The sequence below is a fragment of the Brachyhypopomus gauderio genome, chromosome 20 (assembly GCF_052324685.1).
Source record: "Brachyhypopomus gauderio isolate BG-103 chromosome 20, BGAUD_0.2, whole genome shotgun sequence".
Taxonomy (NCBI): Eukaryota; Metazoa; Chordata; class Actinopteri; order Gymnotiformes; family Hypopomidae; genus Brachyhypopomus; species Brachyhypopomus gauderio.
Window position 1 is genome coordinate 3,429,661 of NC_135230.1, and position 18,741 is coordinate 3,448,401.

The following is an 18,741-nucleotide window of genomic DNA, read 5'->3' on the forward strand; positions in this document are numbered from 1 at the left end:
CTATGGCAGAGGCCTGGGAAATTAAAGAAAGTCTACCATCTAAAATGGTATTAAAAAACATCTTCTGATTTACTTCAATTCTTCCAATATCCTGAGCAAAACTCCCTAAATTAAACAACATTTTTGGTCAGAATTTCTAATGTTCTGAACTGTTTTCTGCACACTACACATATATTGGTCTTCGTAGTAGACTGGTGGAAAAATAAACAAGATGTTGAAGTTTATGATTATGTTCATTGATTCATTCATCATTCAAACTTAAATTAATATTTCTCATGTTAAATACTGAAATGCGATTAAAATGCGATTAATTTCGATTAATTAATTGCAAAGCTTCCGATTAATTCGATTAATTTTTTTTATCGCGTCCCACCCCTAATCTTATTTATTACCTTATTTATTATTTTGAAATGAATCTCTTTTACTTTAGAATATATGGGCCATTTGATTAATTGAATTAATGCTAAAGGAATCACTTTGCAGACTTTCTTAAAATCTTTATAACAACTATCATATCAGATCATATTTTTCAACAAAGGATGATAAATTTAAAACATTATGACAATCTTTTTCATAGCAATCTTTTGTAAATATTGACTTCCTACCAACTGTGCCCTATTATTCCTTGACTGCGGTCTTCATCCATGTGAAATTGAAACCCCCCAAAGTATTCAAGGACCTTCAAGGACGGCTGTCTTTTATGCCTGTTTTCAAAAACATTCCAGGGCCTTGAACTTATTTTTTCAGATTCACAAACTTTCAAGGATTTCAAGGACCCGTGGGAACCCTGTATTTATTGTTTTAGCAATGGACAATAACCAGCGAAAACACAGGGTGTACAAACACAAGGTGTACAAACACAGGTGAAACTAAAACCTGGAATGTATAATACAAATTTTTAACAAAACAGAAAATATAAACAAAGCAGAATGTTGGACTCTGGATTACTGGAACAGTAGGTTTGGTTGCAATCTGATTAATTTTATTAGTACACTGGTGCTATTTGACTGGATTTTGTTTGAGAAGGTGGTAGTTGCAACTATTTCTCTTGTACAGTATGTGCATGGATTGTCAATTTATACAGTTAAGTCCATAAACATCTGGACAGATACACAACTTTTTTTTCTAATCTTGGTTCATTAGCACAATGAATTTTGAACAAAACAATTCAGATGCAGTTGAGGTTCAGACTTTCAGCTTTAATTCAGTGTGTTGAACAAAATGCCCCTTCAGCTTTAAATGCCCCTACAGCTCTAAATGCAGTGTTCCTTTCTGCTCTTACTCTAGTGTAATAGCAAATACATTAGACTCACCCATGCTGACATGTAGTGAATAAGCCAAACTACAACAGGAACTCAGCTCTTACCAAATGGTGACATTAGTTTTTAATGTATTTTGTGCTTAAAGGTCAACATTACATTCATGTTTTTCAGTGGCTTACAAATAACTTTGGCTCTAAAGGATACAAAACCAGTTTAAATGTTTTTACATAACATTAAATGGTTTTACTTTACTTTAATAATTATAAGCCTGGATGCATCAAAAAACACAAGGTATTACAGAATGATGAAATACAGACTTATGTCTTATAAATGAAGTATAAACCTGACAAAATATAGTATTTTATCTTTATAAAAACTTTACAGTGACAATGTATGTGGCCCCAAAAAAAGCCATGAGGGCCCCAGTGTGAGAGGGAGGGGCCCCAATATGTGAGAGGAAGGGGTCCAATGAATGAGGGAGGGGCCACAACTTGTGATAAAGAGACACAGCCAGGTCCTTCAGGATCAAAAGCCCGTTTTGCCAATTTAGAACAGCCAAGCAGGGAAGTTGCTCAAGTCAAGACAGAGTTGTATGTGAAACTGATACCAAAACCAGCCATGTCACTGCTCCACATCCAACCAGAGAATACTGCCCTCTAGGGTTAGCTGATAGTATCACATCTCGTGTGTTTTTTCTTGTGCGAATGAAAACTGCCGAGGTAGGCGAACGTCTCTGCGCACACAGCGCAGCGGTATGGCTTCTCCCCAGAATGCTTACGCTGGTGGGTCTTCAAGGTGTCCAGCCGAGCAAAGGTTCTCTCACACTGAGAGCATTTGTAAGGCTTGTCTCCTGTATGAACCCTGCTGTGCACATTCAGGGTGTAAGCTTTGTTGAACCTCTTTCCACACGTGGTGCACACGTATGGCCTTTCGCCCGTGTGCGTTCTCTGATGCGTTAAGCAGTCCTTCAACCGCGTGAACGTCTTCCCACACTGAGTGCAGAGAAATGGCTTCTCCCCCGTGTGGATTAATTGATGAGACAACAAGTAACGCAGGACTTTGAAGCTCTTCCCACAGTGAGAGCACTTGTGCGGATTCTCTGCATTGTGTAACGCCTCATGCGCTCGTAAACCGTGGGATCTGCAGAACGTTTTTTCACAGTACGAGCAGCGGTACGGCCTCTCGTTCGTGTGCAAGCGTACGTGGTTCACACAGTGGGTTTTGTAACTGAAGCTCTTGTCACAGTAGGAGCACTGGTAGGGCTTTTCCCCTGTGTGGACCCTCAAATGCGCCTTAACGCTTCCTTTACAGCTAAAACGCTTCCCGCACACGTCGCAGCCAAAGGGCTTATCCCCGTGCTTTGCCTGGTGCGCCTTAAAGACGGAGAGCTTAGTGAAGACTTTGGCACAAAGTGAGCACTTGTGCATGTCTCTTTTCGCATGCAGACTCTGGTGGGTTTTGAGACTACCTTTAGTACTGTAATCCCTATCACACTCGTTACAGTGGAAGGTCTTGTCCCCGGTGTGTTTCATCATGTGTGTTTTCAGATAACTCTGTGTGGAAAACATTTTCTTACACACTGTGCATGTGAACAATTTTAATCCAGATTTGGTGTACTTCCGTTTCCCATGCTTCCGCTCTTTGGTTGGAAAGCCCCAGCTCCCTTTAGCGGACTGCGCCGTACCGTTTCCACCTGAAAGAAAGAAAAACATGTATGTACACGTTTTATATTAGGGGTGGGCATAGATTCATTTTTAAAATCTAGATTAATCTCACTGAAATCTTGAAATTAATCTAGATTAATCTATATTAAAATGGCTCATATGCGTGCTACCCAAGTAATGACTAAAAGTCCGTTTTTGAGAAAAAACTCAATAAAATGTGGGCTACTCGTGTTCAACGGTTTATTCAGTTAAACATGAATTTGTAGCCTACATACTGTACATTAAAAGGGGTTGATAACATGTTTATTCAGCTAAACATGATATTTGAAATGTAAGCCAACATTTAGTACATTTAACCTCACGGAGGTAATTTGGGGGGGACTTTTTCAAAAGCCGGTTTTGGTCCTCTGCAGTTTTAACGGTTAAAAATAAATATTTAAATAGCGACGAATCTAGCGCTAGGACCATGCAGAAAACAACCGCTCCGAGCTCCGCTCCAGTAACACTTTACGTTCCTAAAAATGAATTTTCCATGAAGCAAACCTAGCGACTTCGTGGCTGCATCCATGTAAACACACGTACGATTTGTAATTCACAGGTTTGAAAACACATTCTCGCCCCTACTGTGCACTTTGGTTAGGAATACAGCCGAGCTAAACTATCAAGCTGAAAGTCATCATAATTTGCTTACCCATTTTGACCCAGTTCCCAACACAACTTTAAGAATAGATTAACGGCGATAATTTTTATATCGCCGATAAGAATATCAAATTAACGAACGGCATTAACGTCGTTAACGGCCCACCACTATTTTATATATATATAGTGGTGTGTGTGTGTATATATATATATATATATATATATATATATATATATATATACACACACGCACACACACATTTATAGGACACAAATATATATGTAACACATTTCAAATGTTTTTATTTTATATATTTTTTTATATAAATAGCTAATCTGCACAAAAATGGCATAAAGAGGAACTGTTTAAAGGCATGTGGTGTTTAAAGGCGTGTGGTGGTGTGCGAGTGTAGTGAGGATGACTCCTCAGTAAATAAAAAGATATCTAACTAGATTTTTTGATGGTAGATTTTTGGCAAAACATTCATACTTGTTGAATAAATGTAAAGTAGCGAAAATCCTTTAATAAATCTATGAGTCAGTATCTAGATAAATCTAGATATCTTTTTGCTCAGTTGGAACAGAATTCATCCATGTATACACCTCAATCAGAATGCACTACATCACTGTATACATTTTAATTTGAATACAATACTGCTATCAAGGCCATTCTGAACACAATTTCAGTTTGACCTTGTCAATAATTATTTAAAAAGAATAATAGCCATGTAAATGAAGCTCTGACCATATTCAGAGCATGTGCATCAAAAAGGAGGTGTGTGTGTGTCAAAAAGGAGGTTTGCAATGTTCAACATGACAAGAAGCAGGAACAGAAGAAACAAAATTGATACTATAATCTTTAAAGGACCTGACAAAAGTTCCCAAGACAGCAAGACAGGTCATAAAGCTCGCAATAACATGGCTGGTGGCATTATAAAGATTCAAATATGACTGGTCTCAATGCTGTACTCCTGTCCATGTGAGGTACATTGTTATTAGCATGTAACAATTTGTAAAGTAACAAGTGTACACACCACACTGAAAACTTTGGTCAATCTGGTAAACTGCTCACCTCATACAAAAATACTCAACCACTATGAATTAATGAGGGCCCCAGTGTGAGAGGGAGGGGGCCCCAATACGTGAGAGGAAGGGGTCTAACCAATGAGAGGGAGGGGTCCGATGAATGATGGGAGGGGCTCCAATATATGAGAGGGTGGGGCCACAACTTGTGATAAAGAGACACAGCCAGGTCCTTCAGGATCAAAAGCCCATTTTGCCAATTTATTACAGCCAAGCAGGGAAGTTGCACAAGTCAAGACAGTGAGTCAGCACACCTGAACCCAGTGACATTACTACAGCACACCTGAACCCAGTGACACAGCACACCTGAACCCAGTGACACACTACTACAGCACACCTGAACCCAGTGACACACTATTACAGCACACCTGAACCCAGTGACACAACACACCTGAACCCAGTGACACACTACTACAGCACACCTGAACCCAGTGAGCCAGCACACATGATCCTAGCAGTGCAATCACTATTGGTGAATTCATTATACTTTCTAGGTAAAGAACACCAATTCTGGCTGATTAAGCCTGAAAGCCATTGGGTCATAAATGAAAACAAACCAATGCAATGCTGATAGTCCAGTTAAAGTTAATGTATTCATAACTCAATGTGATGCTGATTGGCCACAAAGTTAATGTATTCAAAAACAAAATTAATGCTGTTTGGTTACACTGGCTAACCTAACATTATGTGAGTAGTGTAAGCAGAATTTGGGGTCACACATCTCCCATCAAAACTACAACTACGATTGGCCATACAGTTAAAAAAAAAAACAAACTGGTGTTATGGTGACTGACTATACAGCAGTTAATGAGCTGAAATCTTTTTTCATTTTGTTTAGTCTAGTGAAAAAAATGCATGTGTACGATCCAGCAGAGATGCGCTGCTGGAACAAACGAAATTATTCACAAGTCAAACTTCCTCATGGCCCCAAACACAGAATTGCAGCCGTTTCGCTTTTGTACCAGTAATGCAGGCAAACATCAGAGTAGAAAGGTCAGAGGACAACAGCGGGGAAAATCTGTAGGCATACAAACCTGATACATCTCATATTTTTATCAAATCAAATATATTTGTATAGTGCTTTTCACAACACATGTTGTCACAAAGCAGCTTTACAGGATTTACAAGTTTTAACAATCATATGGGTCTAAATCCCTAATGAGCAAGCCAGAGGCGACAGTGGCAAGGAAAAACTCCCTAGATGGTGGGGAATAGGAAGAAACCTTGGGACAGGCTTACCTGAAGGATCAAAATCTTCATCCTCATCACGCTCAGCATCATCTCCTCCACTCTGGTCTCCATGTGCTGTCAGATCAGAAGTCAGAGGTCAGGACAACAGCGAGGAAAAATCTGTAGGCATACAAACCTGGATACATCTCATACAGTCAAATGAAAAAGTTTGGGCACCCCTATTAATCTTAATCATTTTTAGTTATCAAAATTTGGGTTTTTGCAACAGCTTTTTCAGTTTGAAATATCTAATAACTGATGGACACAGTAATATTTCAGGAATGAAATTAGGTTTATTGTACTAACAGAAAATGTGCAACATGCATTAAAACAAAATTTGACGGGTGCAAAAGTATGGACACCCTTATCATTTTCTTGATTTGAATACTCCTAACTACTTTTTACTGACTTACTGAAGCACTAAATTGGTTTGGTAACCCCATTGAGCTTTGAACTTCATAGCGAGGTGTATCCAATCATGAGAAAAGGTATTTAAGGTGGCCACTTGCAAGTTGTTCTCCTATTTGAATCTCCTCTGAAGAGTGGCATCATGGGCTCCTCAAAACAACTCTCAAATGATCTGAAACCAAAGATTGTTCAACATAGTTGTTCAGGGGAAGGATACAAAAAGTTGTTTCAGAGATTTACCTGTCAGTTTCCACTATGAGGAACATAGTAAGGAAATGGGAGACCACAGGGACAGTTCTTGTTAAGCCCAGAAGTGGCAGGCCAAGAAAAAAATCAAAAAGGCAGAGAAGAAGAATGGTGAGAACAGTCAAGGACAATCCACAGACCACCTCCAAAGACCTGCAGCATTAACTTGCATCGGTCAGCAATACAGCGTACTTTGCACAAGGAGAAGCTGTATGGAAGAGTGATGCGAAAGAAGACATTTCTGCAAGCACGCCACAAACAGAGTTGCCTGAGGTATGCAAAAGCACATTTGGACAAGCCAGTTTCATTTTGGAAGAAGGTCCTGTGGAATGATGAAACAAAGATCGAGTTGTTTGGTCATACAAAAAGGTGTTATGCATGGCAGCAAAAAAACACACTATTCCAAGAAAAACACTTGCTACCCACTGTAAAATTTGGTGGAGGTTCCATCATGCTTTGGGGCCGTGGGGCTAATGCCGGCACCGGGAATTTTGTTAAAGTTGAGGGTCGCATGGATTCCACTCAGTATCATCAGATTCTTGAGAATAATGTTCAAGAATCAGTGACGAAGTTGAAGTTATGCCGGGGATGGATATTTCAGCAAGACAATGATCCAAAACACCGCTCCAAATCTACTCAGGCATTCATGCAGAGGAACAATTACAATGTTCTGGAATGGCCATCCCAGTCCCCAGACCTGAAAAGGGATGCTGTCACGTTGAGGACCCCGGCCCCTCCCTTTTGGGCGTGTGTTTACGTAGTCTACGTGCATCGTCTGCGTCTGTGGATATTCCGTGGTGATGGCTATGTCATGTGATAATCCGTCTCACCTGTGAATCGTCTCGTAATCACCTGGGGTTAATGTGGTTTGTCTATTTAATGTGCGCTCGCGCAGTGTCCTGTGCTCGTCGTTGTCTAAGTCTGCACGTTGTGTGAAGTGTTCATGTTACTCGTGCGCTGATTGCGCAATTTCTGTGCGTACAATAAAGTGAGTGTGCGTAAATCGGCGGACTCGTGTCTCGTCCGTCTCTCCGAAGCCCACGTCACAGAACGACGAGCCGACCAGAGACACCCATCATGCCGGGCTACAAAAGCAAGCCCAAGAAGGGCAAGAAGCCCAACAAGCGGCATCCCCGCTCTTCGTCTTCTTCCCCACGCCGCGGGGTTTCGCCGACACTGGCGCAGCTCAGGGAGGACCCGGAGTGCGCGTACCTGCTGTGCGCAGCTCGGGAGACCTCCATTCCCGAGCTGGCAGCAGAGTATCGCCAGACGGCTGCACGGGTGTGGCGGGAGAGACATCCCTCGCCTGCCCGTGAGCTTTCGCCTATACGGGTCAGCGTCCCCGAGCTCTATGGCGAGACAGGGACGTCATCAGAGGGCGAGCTCGGGGAGGACCCTCCCTGCAGTGAGGAGGAGGGAACACCCCCGCACCGCGACGCCGCGCCAACGCCAGGACAGCTGGAACGAGACCCGCAGTGCGCCGCCTTGCTAAAGATGGCTCGGGAGACCTCCAGCCCCGAATGGGCGGTGGTGTTCCGCCAGGAAGCAGTGAGGGGCTGGCTGGACAGACACGTGTCTCCTCCCCACGCCCTCTCGTCTCAGAGGGTGGACACCTGCGCCGTCAGCGCTACCGCGTCAACCCCGGAGGAGGAGTTCGGGGAGGGGGATTCCCCTGGCGAGGGGGAGGAGCAGGAAGAGGTGGAAGCCGCCTACCCTCCATCGTTCGATGACGCGTCCACCGTGGACTACGGTGGAGAGGGAGTGGACTACCCCCCCTCGCTCGATGACGCGTCCACCGTGGACTACGGTGGAGAGGGAGTGGACTACCCCCCCTCGCTCGACGACGCGTCCACCGTGGACTACGGTGGAGAGGGAGCGGACTACCCCCCGTCGCTTGACGACGCTTCCACCGTAGACTACGGGGAGGAGGAAGAAGAGGAGTCCGAGGAAGAGGACTATCCCCCTCCGCCCGTAGGTCCCTCTTCCGGCATAGAGGGCGGGGAGGAAGACGACCGTCCTCTGTCCGTGTACTCAGGCGTCTCTGCCCGCCGCGGCTGCACCCGGTGGAGGGAACGCAGCGAAAGCAGGAGGAGGACTGCCCAATGCAGCACCAGCAGTGCCGGATCTCTCTCCTCTGCTCGCGCTCCTCCTGGCGCGAAGCCTGGTGCCTGTTTCCTGTTTGTCAGTCCCAATGTTTGTGAGTTTTCCCGTCTGTGTGTCAAATCCCCTTTTCCCGTTTATTCCTCTGTGTGTGAGCGTGCCTGTTTGTGTGTTTGTGAATGTGCCGTTGAATGTGTTTAACGCCTTTTCCCCCGTCTTCCCAGGGAGGGTGTGCTAGGCGATTCGTGATGGACGCTTCGCCAAGGGCAGTCACCTCCCAGACGCAGGACGGAGCGCGTCGGATCCGCCCATCGTCGTGGGTTCGGGGCACTCGGTCCTGTTGGCACCCCGGGACGGGTAGTGCCCTTGGAGGGGGCGTCTGTCACGTTGAGGACCCCGGCCCCTCCCTTTTGGGCGTGTGTTTACGTAGTCTACGTGCATCGTCTGCGTCTGTGGATATTCCGTGGTGATGGCTATGTCATGTGATAATCCGTCTCACCTGTGAATCGTCTCGTAATCACCTGGGGTTAATGTGGTTTGTCTATTTAATGTGCGCTCGCGCAGTGTCCTGTGCTCGTCGTTGTCTAAGTCTGCACGTTGTGTGAAGTGTTCATGTTACTCGTGCGCTGATTGCGCAATTTCTGTGCGTACAATAAAGTGAGTGTGCGTAAATCGGCGGACTCGTGTCTCGTCCGTCTCTCCGAAGCCCACGTCACAGATGCACCGATTCCGATATTAATATCTGTATCAGTCCCGATATTGGAAAAAATTCTAGATCGGGTATCGGTGACAATATGACCGATCCATAAAAACAGATCTATTCAGTCTAATTCTTTCCTAGTAACGCTTTTCGGAGTTAGTTCAACCTTAAATATCCACTCTGTCCCGGATACAAGTGAACTTGGACAGTTAACAGGCGAGTGAAACACGAAGCACACAGAGGAGAGGTGAATCGCTGACTCGTACTCGCGCTGGTGGTATTCCACTTAGTCCGTTTATTTGCTGGTTGACCAAAATAAACCTGGGATCCAGCACTACTTGACTGTTCATACATGAATTGATGAGTTGTCCAAAGCTCATTGAATGCGTTACTTACAGAAATAAAATAAAGATAAAATAAAGAGCTGTGGTCTGAGTCGGTCTACGGCAGAAAGCTAAAAAAACAACAATATTCCATATGCGCACTCAACTCGCTCCCTTAAAGAGACAGTACACATATTTCTGGTCGTTACCTGCTTTGTGCTCTGCGTGATGTCTGCGCTAGCAAACTAGCCGCATAGGTATTGCTGTTTCTCTTATTTCATCTCATTATTTATTTTAAATTATATTTAGAATTCTTGAACCATTTCAAAGGTTTCTTGCAGTTTATTTTTTTCATGTTTGACCAAAGTTGTGAACCTATTGTTTTTGTCAGTTTCAGGTTCTTTGGTATTATTTATTTTACATTCAATGTTATATTCATAATTGCACTGACTGAACAAATGCAAGTTGTGTTGTTTTTACATGTTTTTATGTGTGTTTAAAGTGTGCTATACTGGTGCAGAGTTTTCAATAAACTTGTAATTCAGTATGTCTGTGTTAAAAAAAAATGTTTTAAGTCGATTCAGCACTGTTTTACTCAGATCAGTATTGGCTGATATTAAGCCTCAGATATCTGAATCGGTATCGGAAGTGAAAAACGTGAATTGGTGCATCCCTAGACCTGAATATCATTGAACATCTGTGGGATGATTTGAAGCGGGCTGTCCATGCTCGGCGACTATCAAACTTAACTGAACTGGAATTGTTTTGTAAAGAGGAATGGTCAAGAAAACCTTCATCCAGGATCCAGGAACTCATTAACACCTACAGGAAGCAACTAGAGGCTGTTATTTTTACAAAAGGAGGATCTACTAAATATTAATGTCACTTTTCTGTTGAGGTGCCCATACGTTTGCACCTGTCAAATTTTGTTTTATGCATATTGCACATTTTCTGTTAGTACAATAAACCTCATTTCAATCCTGAAATATTACTGTGTCCATCAGTTATTCGATATATCAAACTGAAATAGCTGTTGCAAAAACCCAAATTTTGATAACTAAAAATGATTAAGATTAATAAGGGTGCCCAAACTTTTTCATATGACTGTATTTCTAGGACAGGCTTACCTGAAGGATCAAAATCTTCATCATCAGCTGCACCCTCATCATCTTCATCCTCATCATGCTCAGCATCATCTCCTCCAATCTGGTCTCCATGTGCTGTGGTGTTTCCATTCAGCTCCTGTTTTCTCCTGCAGTCCACCAGTCTGACTGAACACATCTTTAATGGAGTCTGCAGGGTGTGCTGGTCTCCACCGTTACAGTCAGAGTCCAGACTCTCTGTGGGGTTTGGGTCACTGTAACAGTGTAGAGAGAGGCTGGGTACATCCTCCTCCAACTCCTGCAGTGTGGAGTGCTTCTCACGGTCACACAAACCATCCAGTGTGGATACAGACGTCTGTTCAGGTTCACTAATGGAAGACAGACTGGGTTCATCCTCCAGGTCCAACAATGTGTGCTGGTCCCCAGTGCTACGGTGTTGTTCCAGTGTCTCTATGTGGTTTGGTTCAGATTTACACACTGGAGACAAACTGGGTTCATCCTCCATGTCCTGTGGTGTGTGCTGGTCCACAGTGCTACGGTCTGGTTCCAGTGTCTCCATGTGGTTTGGTTCAGGTTTACACACTGGAGACAGACTGGGTTCATCCTCCAGGTCCTGTGGTGTGTGCTGGTCTCCACCACTGTGACCAGAATCCTGTATTTCTGTTTGGTATAGTTCAGATTTATAGACAGAACACAAAGTGGGCACATCCTTCTGAGAAAAAAAATCACAAAAAACAAATTTGAAACAAAGTACAAATATTGCAAGTATTGTAGTTTTAAGTATCAAAACTAAATGGCACACACGAGTACACGAGTCTACACAAAATACCACATTATGACCATGCGATAAAAGGTTTCTTGAGAGTTTTGAAAAAAAATTTTAAATAAAAAACTAACAAATCACATTTACGTAAGTATTCACAGCCTTCGCCATGAAGCTCAAAATTGAGCTCAGGTGCATCCTGTTTCCACTGATCATCCTTGAGATGTTTCTACAGCTTAAATGGAGTCCACCTGTGGTAAATCCAGGTGATTAGACATGATTTGGAAAGGAACACACTTGTTTATATAAGGTCCCACAGTTGACTGCATGTCAGAGCGCAAACACCAAGCATGAAGTCAAAGGAATTGTCTGTAGACCTCCGAGACAAAATTGTCTCGAGGCACAAATCTCAGGAAGGAAACAGAAAAATCTCTGCTGCTATAAAGGCCCCAATGTGCACAGTGACCTCCATCATTCGTAAATGGAAGAAGTTTGGAGCCACCAGGGCTCTTCCTAGAGCTGGCCGGTTGTCTAAATTGAGCGATCAGGGGAGAAGGGACTTGGTCAGGGAGGTGACCAAGAACCCGATGGTCACTCTGTCAGAGCTCCAGCGTTCCTCTGTGGAGAGAAGAGAACCTTGCAGAAGCACAACCATCTCTGCAGCAATCCACCAATCAGGCCTGTATGGCAGAGTAGCCAGTCGAAAGCCACTCCTTAGTAAAAGGCATAAGGCAGCCCGTCTAGAATTTGCCAAAAGGCACCTGAAGGACTCTAAGACCACGAGAAACAAAATTCTCTGGTCTGATGAGACAAAGATGAACTCTTTGCTGTGAATGCCAGGCGTCATGTTTGGAGGAAACCAGGCACTGCTCATCACGAGGCCAATACCATCCCTACAGTCAACCATGGTGGTGGCAGCATCATGCTATGGGGATGTTTTTCAGCAGCAGGATCTGGCAGACTAGTCGGGATGGAGGGAAAGATGAATGCAGCAATGTACAGAGACATCCTGGATGAAAACCTGCTCCAGAGCACTCGACCTCAGACTGGGGCGACGGTTCATTTTTCAGCAGGACAACGACCCAAAGCACACAGCCAAGATCTCAAAGGAGTGGCTTCAGGACCACTCTGTGAATGTCCTGGAGTGGACCAGCCAGAGCCCAGACTTGAATCCGATTGAACATCTCTGGAGAGATCTGAAAATGGCTATGCACAGACGTCTTCCGTCCAACCTGATGGAGCTTCAGAGGTACTGCAAAAAGGAATGGGCAAAACTGCCTAAAGATAGGTGTGCCAAGCTTGTGGCATCATATTCAAAAGTTCTACAAAGTATTAAGCAAAGGCTGTGAATACTTACATAAATATGATTTCTTTGTTTTTTTTATTTCAATAAATATTTCCCAGGAAACCTTTTCACATGGTCATAATGGGGGTATTTTGTGTAGAATTTTGTGAATGCTTTCCGGATGTACTGTACACATGCACAATTCATTAGACAAAAATACCCTTCACTGTATTTTCCTTCTTCATATTTAATTTCTTCAATTACAAAACAAACCTCCTTAGAACGATTTCCCCAATTAAGGAAGCAAGAGCTACAAACCTCTTTAGAGTGTTTTTCTGTTTGCTGATTCAACTTTCTCTCTAGCAAATCAATCACTTTTCTCAGTTCACAGACTTCAGTTTGTAGGTTTCCAATATCCTCCATGGAGAGGTCAGTCCCTACTGACTTTGTGCAGGATGTTTCAGAGTCACATAACAGGTGTAACTCCAGCAGAACCTCTCCACCCTCCTCACTGCTACAGTGCCCAGACATCTCTAGAGGTGGCGTCAGAGAGCTGTGCTCGATTAACTGAAAAGGAAACCAGTTTTGAATAAATTAGCTTTATTTTTGTTACACAACGAGCATACACTATTTAGGCATCATAAGGATCATCCCTGATCATAACTATGGAAATATTAACAATTTTGGTGTTTCGCTCAGATCCTCGTCACCAATAAACAGTATGATACAAACATCCCAACCAGGAACACAGCAGAACTCATCAATGGTACACACAAATAATACCAGGTCACGTTTGAGTTAAAAAACCCCAGGCCAGAATCAGTTATGAGCCATGTTCTCATTTCATTTTTAGGTGTACAACCACCAATAGCAATAGGGTTCCCCTTACAGTAGAAATTCAAACATTCTTAAAAATATATTTTAAAATGCTTATTAAAATTAAATATAGGCTACACCTGTTTAATTTATATCCTATTTTTACAAAGCACGCATTTTTATTAGATTTCAATCTTTTTTTTTACTGAATCAACACTGCCAGGGGAAAAACAACATATTTGCTGTTCTGTTTGTAATAACAAAGTGAACGCTGCAACAGGTGTTGTGTTGAATTCCGACGCTACAGATAATATTCGGGATTTATGTTTCTATGCATAAATAAGAGATAGACTTTAATTATCCATCACAGCAAACGGCACATTATCTATGTCCAAAGACACACTGACTAAAGGGAGTTAAATGTTTTTTTATAAAAACACACTGGCTATACCGAAGTTCACCCCTGACCACATGACTCACAGGATTACAGCAGTAGTATGTCTAAAAAAATTTTTTACTATAGCTTAGTTATATATATATATATATATATATATATATATATATATATATATATATATATATATATTAGTTAGCCTAACTATAGTTTAGTTAGGACAAAACTAGAGTGCTCAATGAACTAATTTATAATCACTGTAACTTACAGAACTGAAATGTCTGGTTAATTCTTTTTTTATTTTGATGACTTATCTGGATGTGTAGGCTATTCCATATAAAGCACATATCTCTACGTTCAACACGGGTTGTTTTAACAAGGGGAGCATAATTTTGGTGATGCCAGCACAAACCTGCCTAAATTATTCTCCTGAATATAATCTGTAGTGTCTTTATCACCTGTGTGTGTAAACCAGGGCAGTGGGAATTCAACACACGTCTTTATTCTCCATTACAGTATCTGCGGTCCTGTACGAGAATGACCGGACACTGCAATCCCAGTAATCCTCTCTCTTCCCAATGTAGATTACGACGGAGAAACCCAGATTATAACCCAGTAACTTTAACACCCCCACGGCTCAGGCCTACTTTACCTTCATGTGCGCCTAGTTCCCCATGCGTTAAACCTTCTCATCGCTCTATATGGGAGTTTCACTAAGGGTTTTAAAATATAGTTCATGTGGATAGAAACAGGAATGATGAACACAGCTTGTTAAATGAATTTTAGCGGCGACACGTTAGCCCTTTGTCCCTGTGGAAATGTTGTTGCGTTTCGTGGTCTTCGCGGTAGTTCGGAACGTAGGACCCAAGGTAGATGTCTTTACTCTGCCTGATTAAAAAACATATATATATATATATATATTTTTTTTTTTTTTTTTTTTTTAATCAGGCAGTGTGTGTGTGTGAGATAGATAAATAGATAGATAGATAGATAGATCGATAGATAGATAGATAGATCGATCTTTGTTGATCCCTTTGTGATGTTTCGCTCAGAGAAATTAAGATTCCAGCAGCATCATAACAGTAAAGAAGAAAAGAGTGTGTGTGTGTGTGTGTGTGTGTGTGTGTGTGTGTGTGTGTGTGTGTGTGTGTGTGTGTGTGAAATAATCATAAGTAGTAGTAATAATAGTTTGTCTGAACTAACTTAATACTAACTTTCCTTAGTTAGTTAGTTAGTGATATTATTTAAGGCACAGGTAAATTCAATTTCAATTTCAATGTTTATTTCAAATATGGAAAACTAAAAACAAAACAAATGATAAAACAGATAACAAAACACTTTTACATATTTGAAAAGGAATGGGAAGAAGTATAAAAAAGATACTGAATTTAAAATCTATAATCCTTCACTGTGAAAATTAGAGTTAGATGTGGACATCATAGAATTTCCTGTTTGTAATACGACTTTCAAAACAATATAATAAAATCTAATTTATATGTGTGAACAAATGTTATCTTGTATCATGGTGCTACCATTTGGCTACGTTTGGGAATGTCATTTGTATTTTTTTTCAGTTAAAAATTATTTATCACTTCCAGAGAGAAATTCACGTATAGTTTATACTGTAGGCTCATCAGAATGAAAATACTGAAAAAAATAAACATTCTAACATGAAGCTTCATTAATATCTTTTATAATGTGTGTTCATGTCCTTCACCCTCAGGATAAGAGAATCTCTATCAGCTCACACTCAAGAGGAAGTATGAGCTGAGAGTGGACCTGCAGGACTTTGAGGAAGGAACCGTGTATGCCCGGTACTCCTCTTTCTCTGTGGAATCTGAAACTGAAGGATACAAACTCCATGTTAGTGGCTTTATCAATGGAGGAGCATATATATGTGCCCGCCTCTCATTGCGTGTGATTGGTGGATTCGTGTGAATCTGACCAATAGGCTGTTGGTCCCTGGGCTCACAGGGTTTATTCCTCACGGTCCTCTGAATGCCCGCTCATTCTTCCACCGACACCGGAGACGTATTACACGAGCCATGAAGACTCGCCGATCGGTCACCGCCGTCGACATGACCGCGGCGGCTCTCGGGAGTAGCGACGACGAAAACGGCGTTTCAGAGCCCGATGGTTTTGATTCATGTGATGAGGAGGAGTACCGAAACAACAGAGATCCGTCTGAAAACGGGTAGGTGGTCCATTTACCGACGCCGCCGTGTGAAACTGATCTGAGGCGCAACGGTCGTGAGTTTTGGGCGGGAAATTCAAACTCGAACACACACACACACACACGCAACAGCACGCAGAGTAATGCGAGTCAGTCAGTGTATTTACACACACACTACATCTTATATTAACATTTATTTAACGTGTATTTACACAGACACTACATATTATTATCTTAAGATTTATTTAACGGTCATTCCTGTTGAGTATATGTCACATTTGACCACGAATCCGCAGCAACTACGCGACATTAGGCTGGACGTCGCACGGCGAGTCCGCAACTAACGCCTTCCGTCTCGCCTCAGTATCCAGCCATCGTTTTAACACTTAACGCAGGGTTCGTACGGTCATGAAAAACCTGGACAAGTCATGGAATTCGAAAATGGCAATTTCCAGGCCTGGATAAGTTTTGGAAAAAATAAAAATACTCAAATGTTTTGGAAAAGTCATGGAAATTTGCTTGACACAAAATGTATGTCGTTCTGATAACCGGAAGAACACAATAAATATTATATAATATAGCAATTTTTTTTTTCATTTTGCGGACCACTAACGTAACTTCACACGTTAGTTCACTGCGTTAGCGGAATGCTGGTAAATGCCGGTTCAACAATGGCTGCCTCATGGACAAATACAAGCTGTGGCTTGAGAGACAAGGACACGGGGAGTGAAAAATGTGCACTGTGTGGTTAACCAACTGGTTAACGATGGGGTTAGAGACTGAAATGTCCGTCGTAAAGCAGTTTTCGTCGTTAAGCGTGACCGTAGATTTAGATACGGTTTGATCATAAATACAGTAATAGAAAAAAACTAACAATGTTCTCGGGCGTACAGCGTGAGAGAGCGTACACTACACTACACTACACAGTGCTGCCACTGCTTCTCCGCGCACCGCGCAAAATATAAAAAAAGTCAGTCGTAACTCCGGTCCGTCGTTAAGCAGGGACTCACCGGCTTTTAGCCCGGTGTGGCTTATACAACATTTTCCATAAAAACCCTGTGCTTATATTGATATTTAAAATACGTTTATTTTTTCAATTAAACCACGTGGCTTTTCATTAATTTACGATATACTGTGGACCTTTTGGCCTGGATTTTTCCTTATTTTTCATGTCTACACATGTATTTAGAGAATATATAGTAATTAAAATGTGCCTCAAAGTCATGGAAATGAATTGTCAAAAAAGTGTATGAACGCTGTAACGTGATTTTAAAATAACATTTGGTAATACATTTATTGTCAAATCTAACAATTAAGAGAAAACATGTTCTTATTTTGTTTTTAAAAAATTATTGGGTAAGTTTTAATCTTTGTCAAGAAAGAGAAAGGTGGACAGAGTTTCGGATTTTTCAAGAAAAAATTATTATTTTTTTGTTCAGAATTGCTTCCCATATGTGGAAAACTTTTTATGCATATGCATTCATTGAGTTTGGTAGTAACGAGTGTCCTACATTTGATATTTTTTTGCAGAGAGGACTCGCTGCTGAAAATACCCAGGGCAGCTTTGTTACAGAAGACAGCGTCTCACCCTGCTCCTCGCCGACGACCATCACCCGCCCAGCCAACAAAGAGGCCACGTTCTCACCTGGCACAAATACCTGTCCCACAGCCATCAATAATGACCCGGTCAGTAAAGAGGCCACATTCTGACCTGGCACAAGTACCTGTCCCACAGCCACCAATAACGACCCAGCCAGCAAAGGTGCCACATTCTAACCTGGCACAAATACCTGTCCCACTGCCCTCAACGCCATCATCTACATCCCCAGCTATTCTGTCCTGGAAGACGGACAAAGACCCAGACACTTCTCCCCCTGTTTCCAGGTTTCAACCAGCTCGGACACCAGGACCACAGCTCAGTTCTACCTCCACATACACACCCTTTGACCTCTTCAAACTTTTCTTTCCTGTGCAAACAATACAAACACTGTGTCAAAACACAAATAAGAAGGCTGCTCAAAATATACTACAGGGAGGTGAATACAAATGGACTGACCTGAACACAGAAGATATGTATAAGTTCATGGGTCTGAATCTGTACATGGCTATGGTGAAGATCAGCAACATTGCTGATTACTGGAGACAGGATCACCTCTTTTCTTTGCCTCTACCACCACAGGTCATGTCATGGGACCGGTATTGGACAATCATATGGAATCTTCATCTTAGTGACCCTGATGAAGATGTTCATAACGACAAGGAAAAGGGAACATCTCAGTACGACGGACTCTTCCGTCTAAAACCCTTGATGAACACACTGAAAGACGCTTGCAAGTCATTTTTTCATCCTCACAGAGAGCTTGTTGTTCATGAAATGATAGGTGCCCCAAAGGCTCAAAGTGGGGTGACTCAGAACACGAAACTCTCAAAGTTGGGAATCAAGTTGTTTGGCTTGGTCGACTCTAAGAGCGGCTACACAGTGGACTTTTCCGTCTACACGGGGAAAAGGGACATACCATCTGGACATAGCCTGTCCTATGACGCTGTAATGT

The 18,741-nt window shown here is 42.3% G+C and overlaps 1 protein-coding gene across 2 annotated transcripts; it reads right to left on the reverse strand.

The window, feature by feature from the left end:
- Positions 1-1,355: 1,355 nt before the first annotated feature.
- On the reverse strand, positions 1,356-14,866 carry LOC143484171 (uncharacterized). Of its 2 annotated transcripts, none has more exons than XM_076982782.1 (5): positions 14,669-14,866; positions 13,125-13,373; positions 10,783-11,467; positions 5,888-5,953; positions 1,356-2,955 (listed from the first exon to the last, which is right to left on the reverse strand). In XM_076982782.1, exons 1-5 carry the CDS (start codon positions 14,672-14,674, stop codon positions 1,925-1,927), a joined length of 2,037 nt encoding a protein of 678 aa, XP_076838897.1. In that variant the 5' UTR covers positions 14,675-14,866; the 3' UTR covers positions 1,356-1,924. The 2 variants fall into 2 exon arrangements, with proteins under 2 accessions (XP_076838897.1, XP_076838895.1); XM_076982780.1 differs by having other exon boundaries at positions 10,783-11,470.
- Positions 14,867-18,741: the final 3,875 nt, after the last annotated feature.

Coding starts and splice junctions, on each gene's coding strand:
- LOC143484171 (XM_076982780.1), bottom strand. Junction 11,471..13,124: donor CAGAAAAACACTCTAAAGAG/GTTTGTAGCTCT, acceptor TTTTTTTCTCAG/AAGGATGTGCCCACTTTGTG. Junction 2,956..5,887: donor TGAAGATTTTGATCCTTCAG/GTAAGCCTGTCC, acceptor TCTTTCTTTCAG/GTGGAAACGGTACGGCGCAG.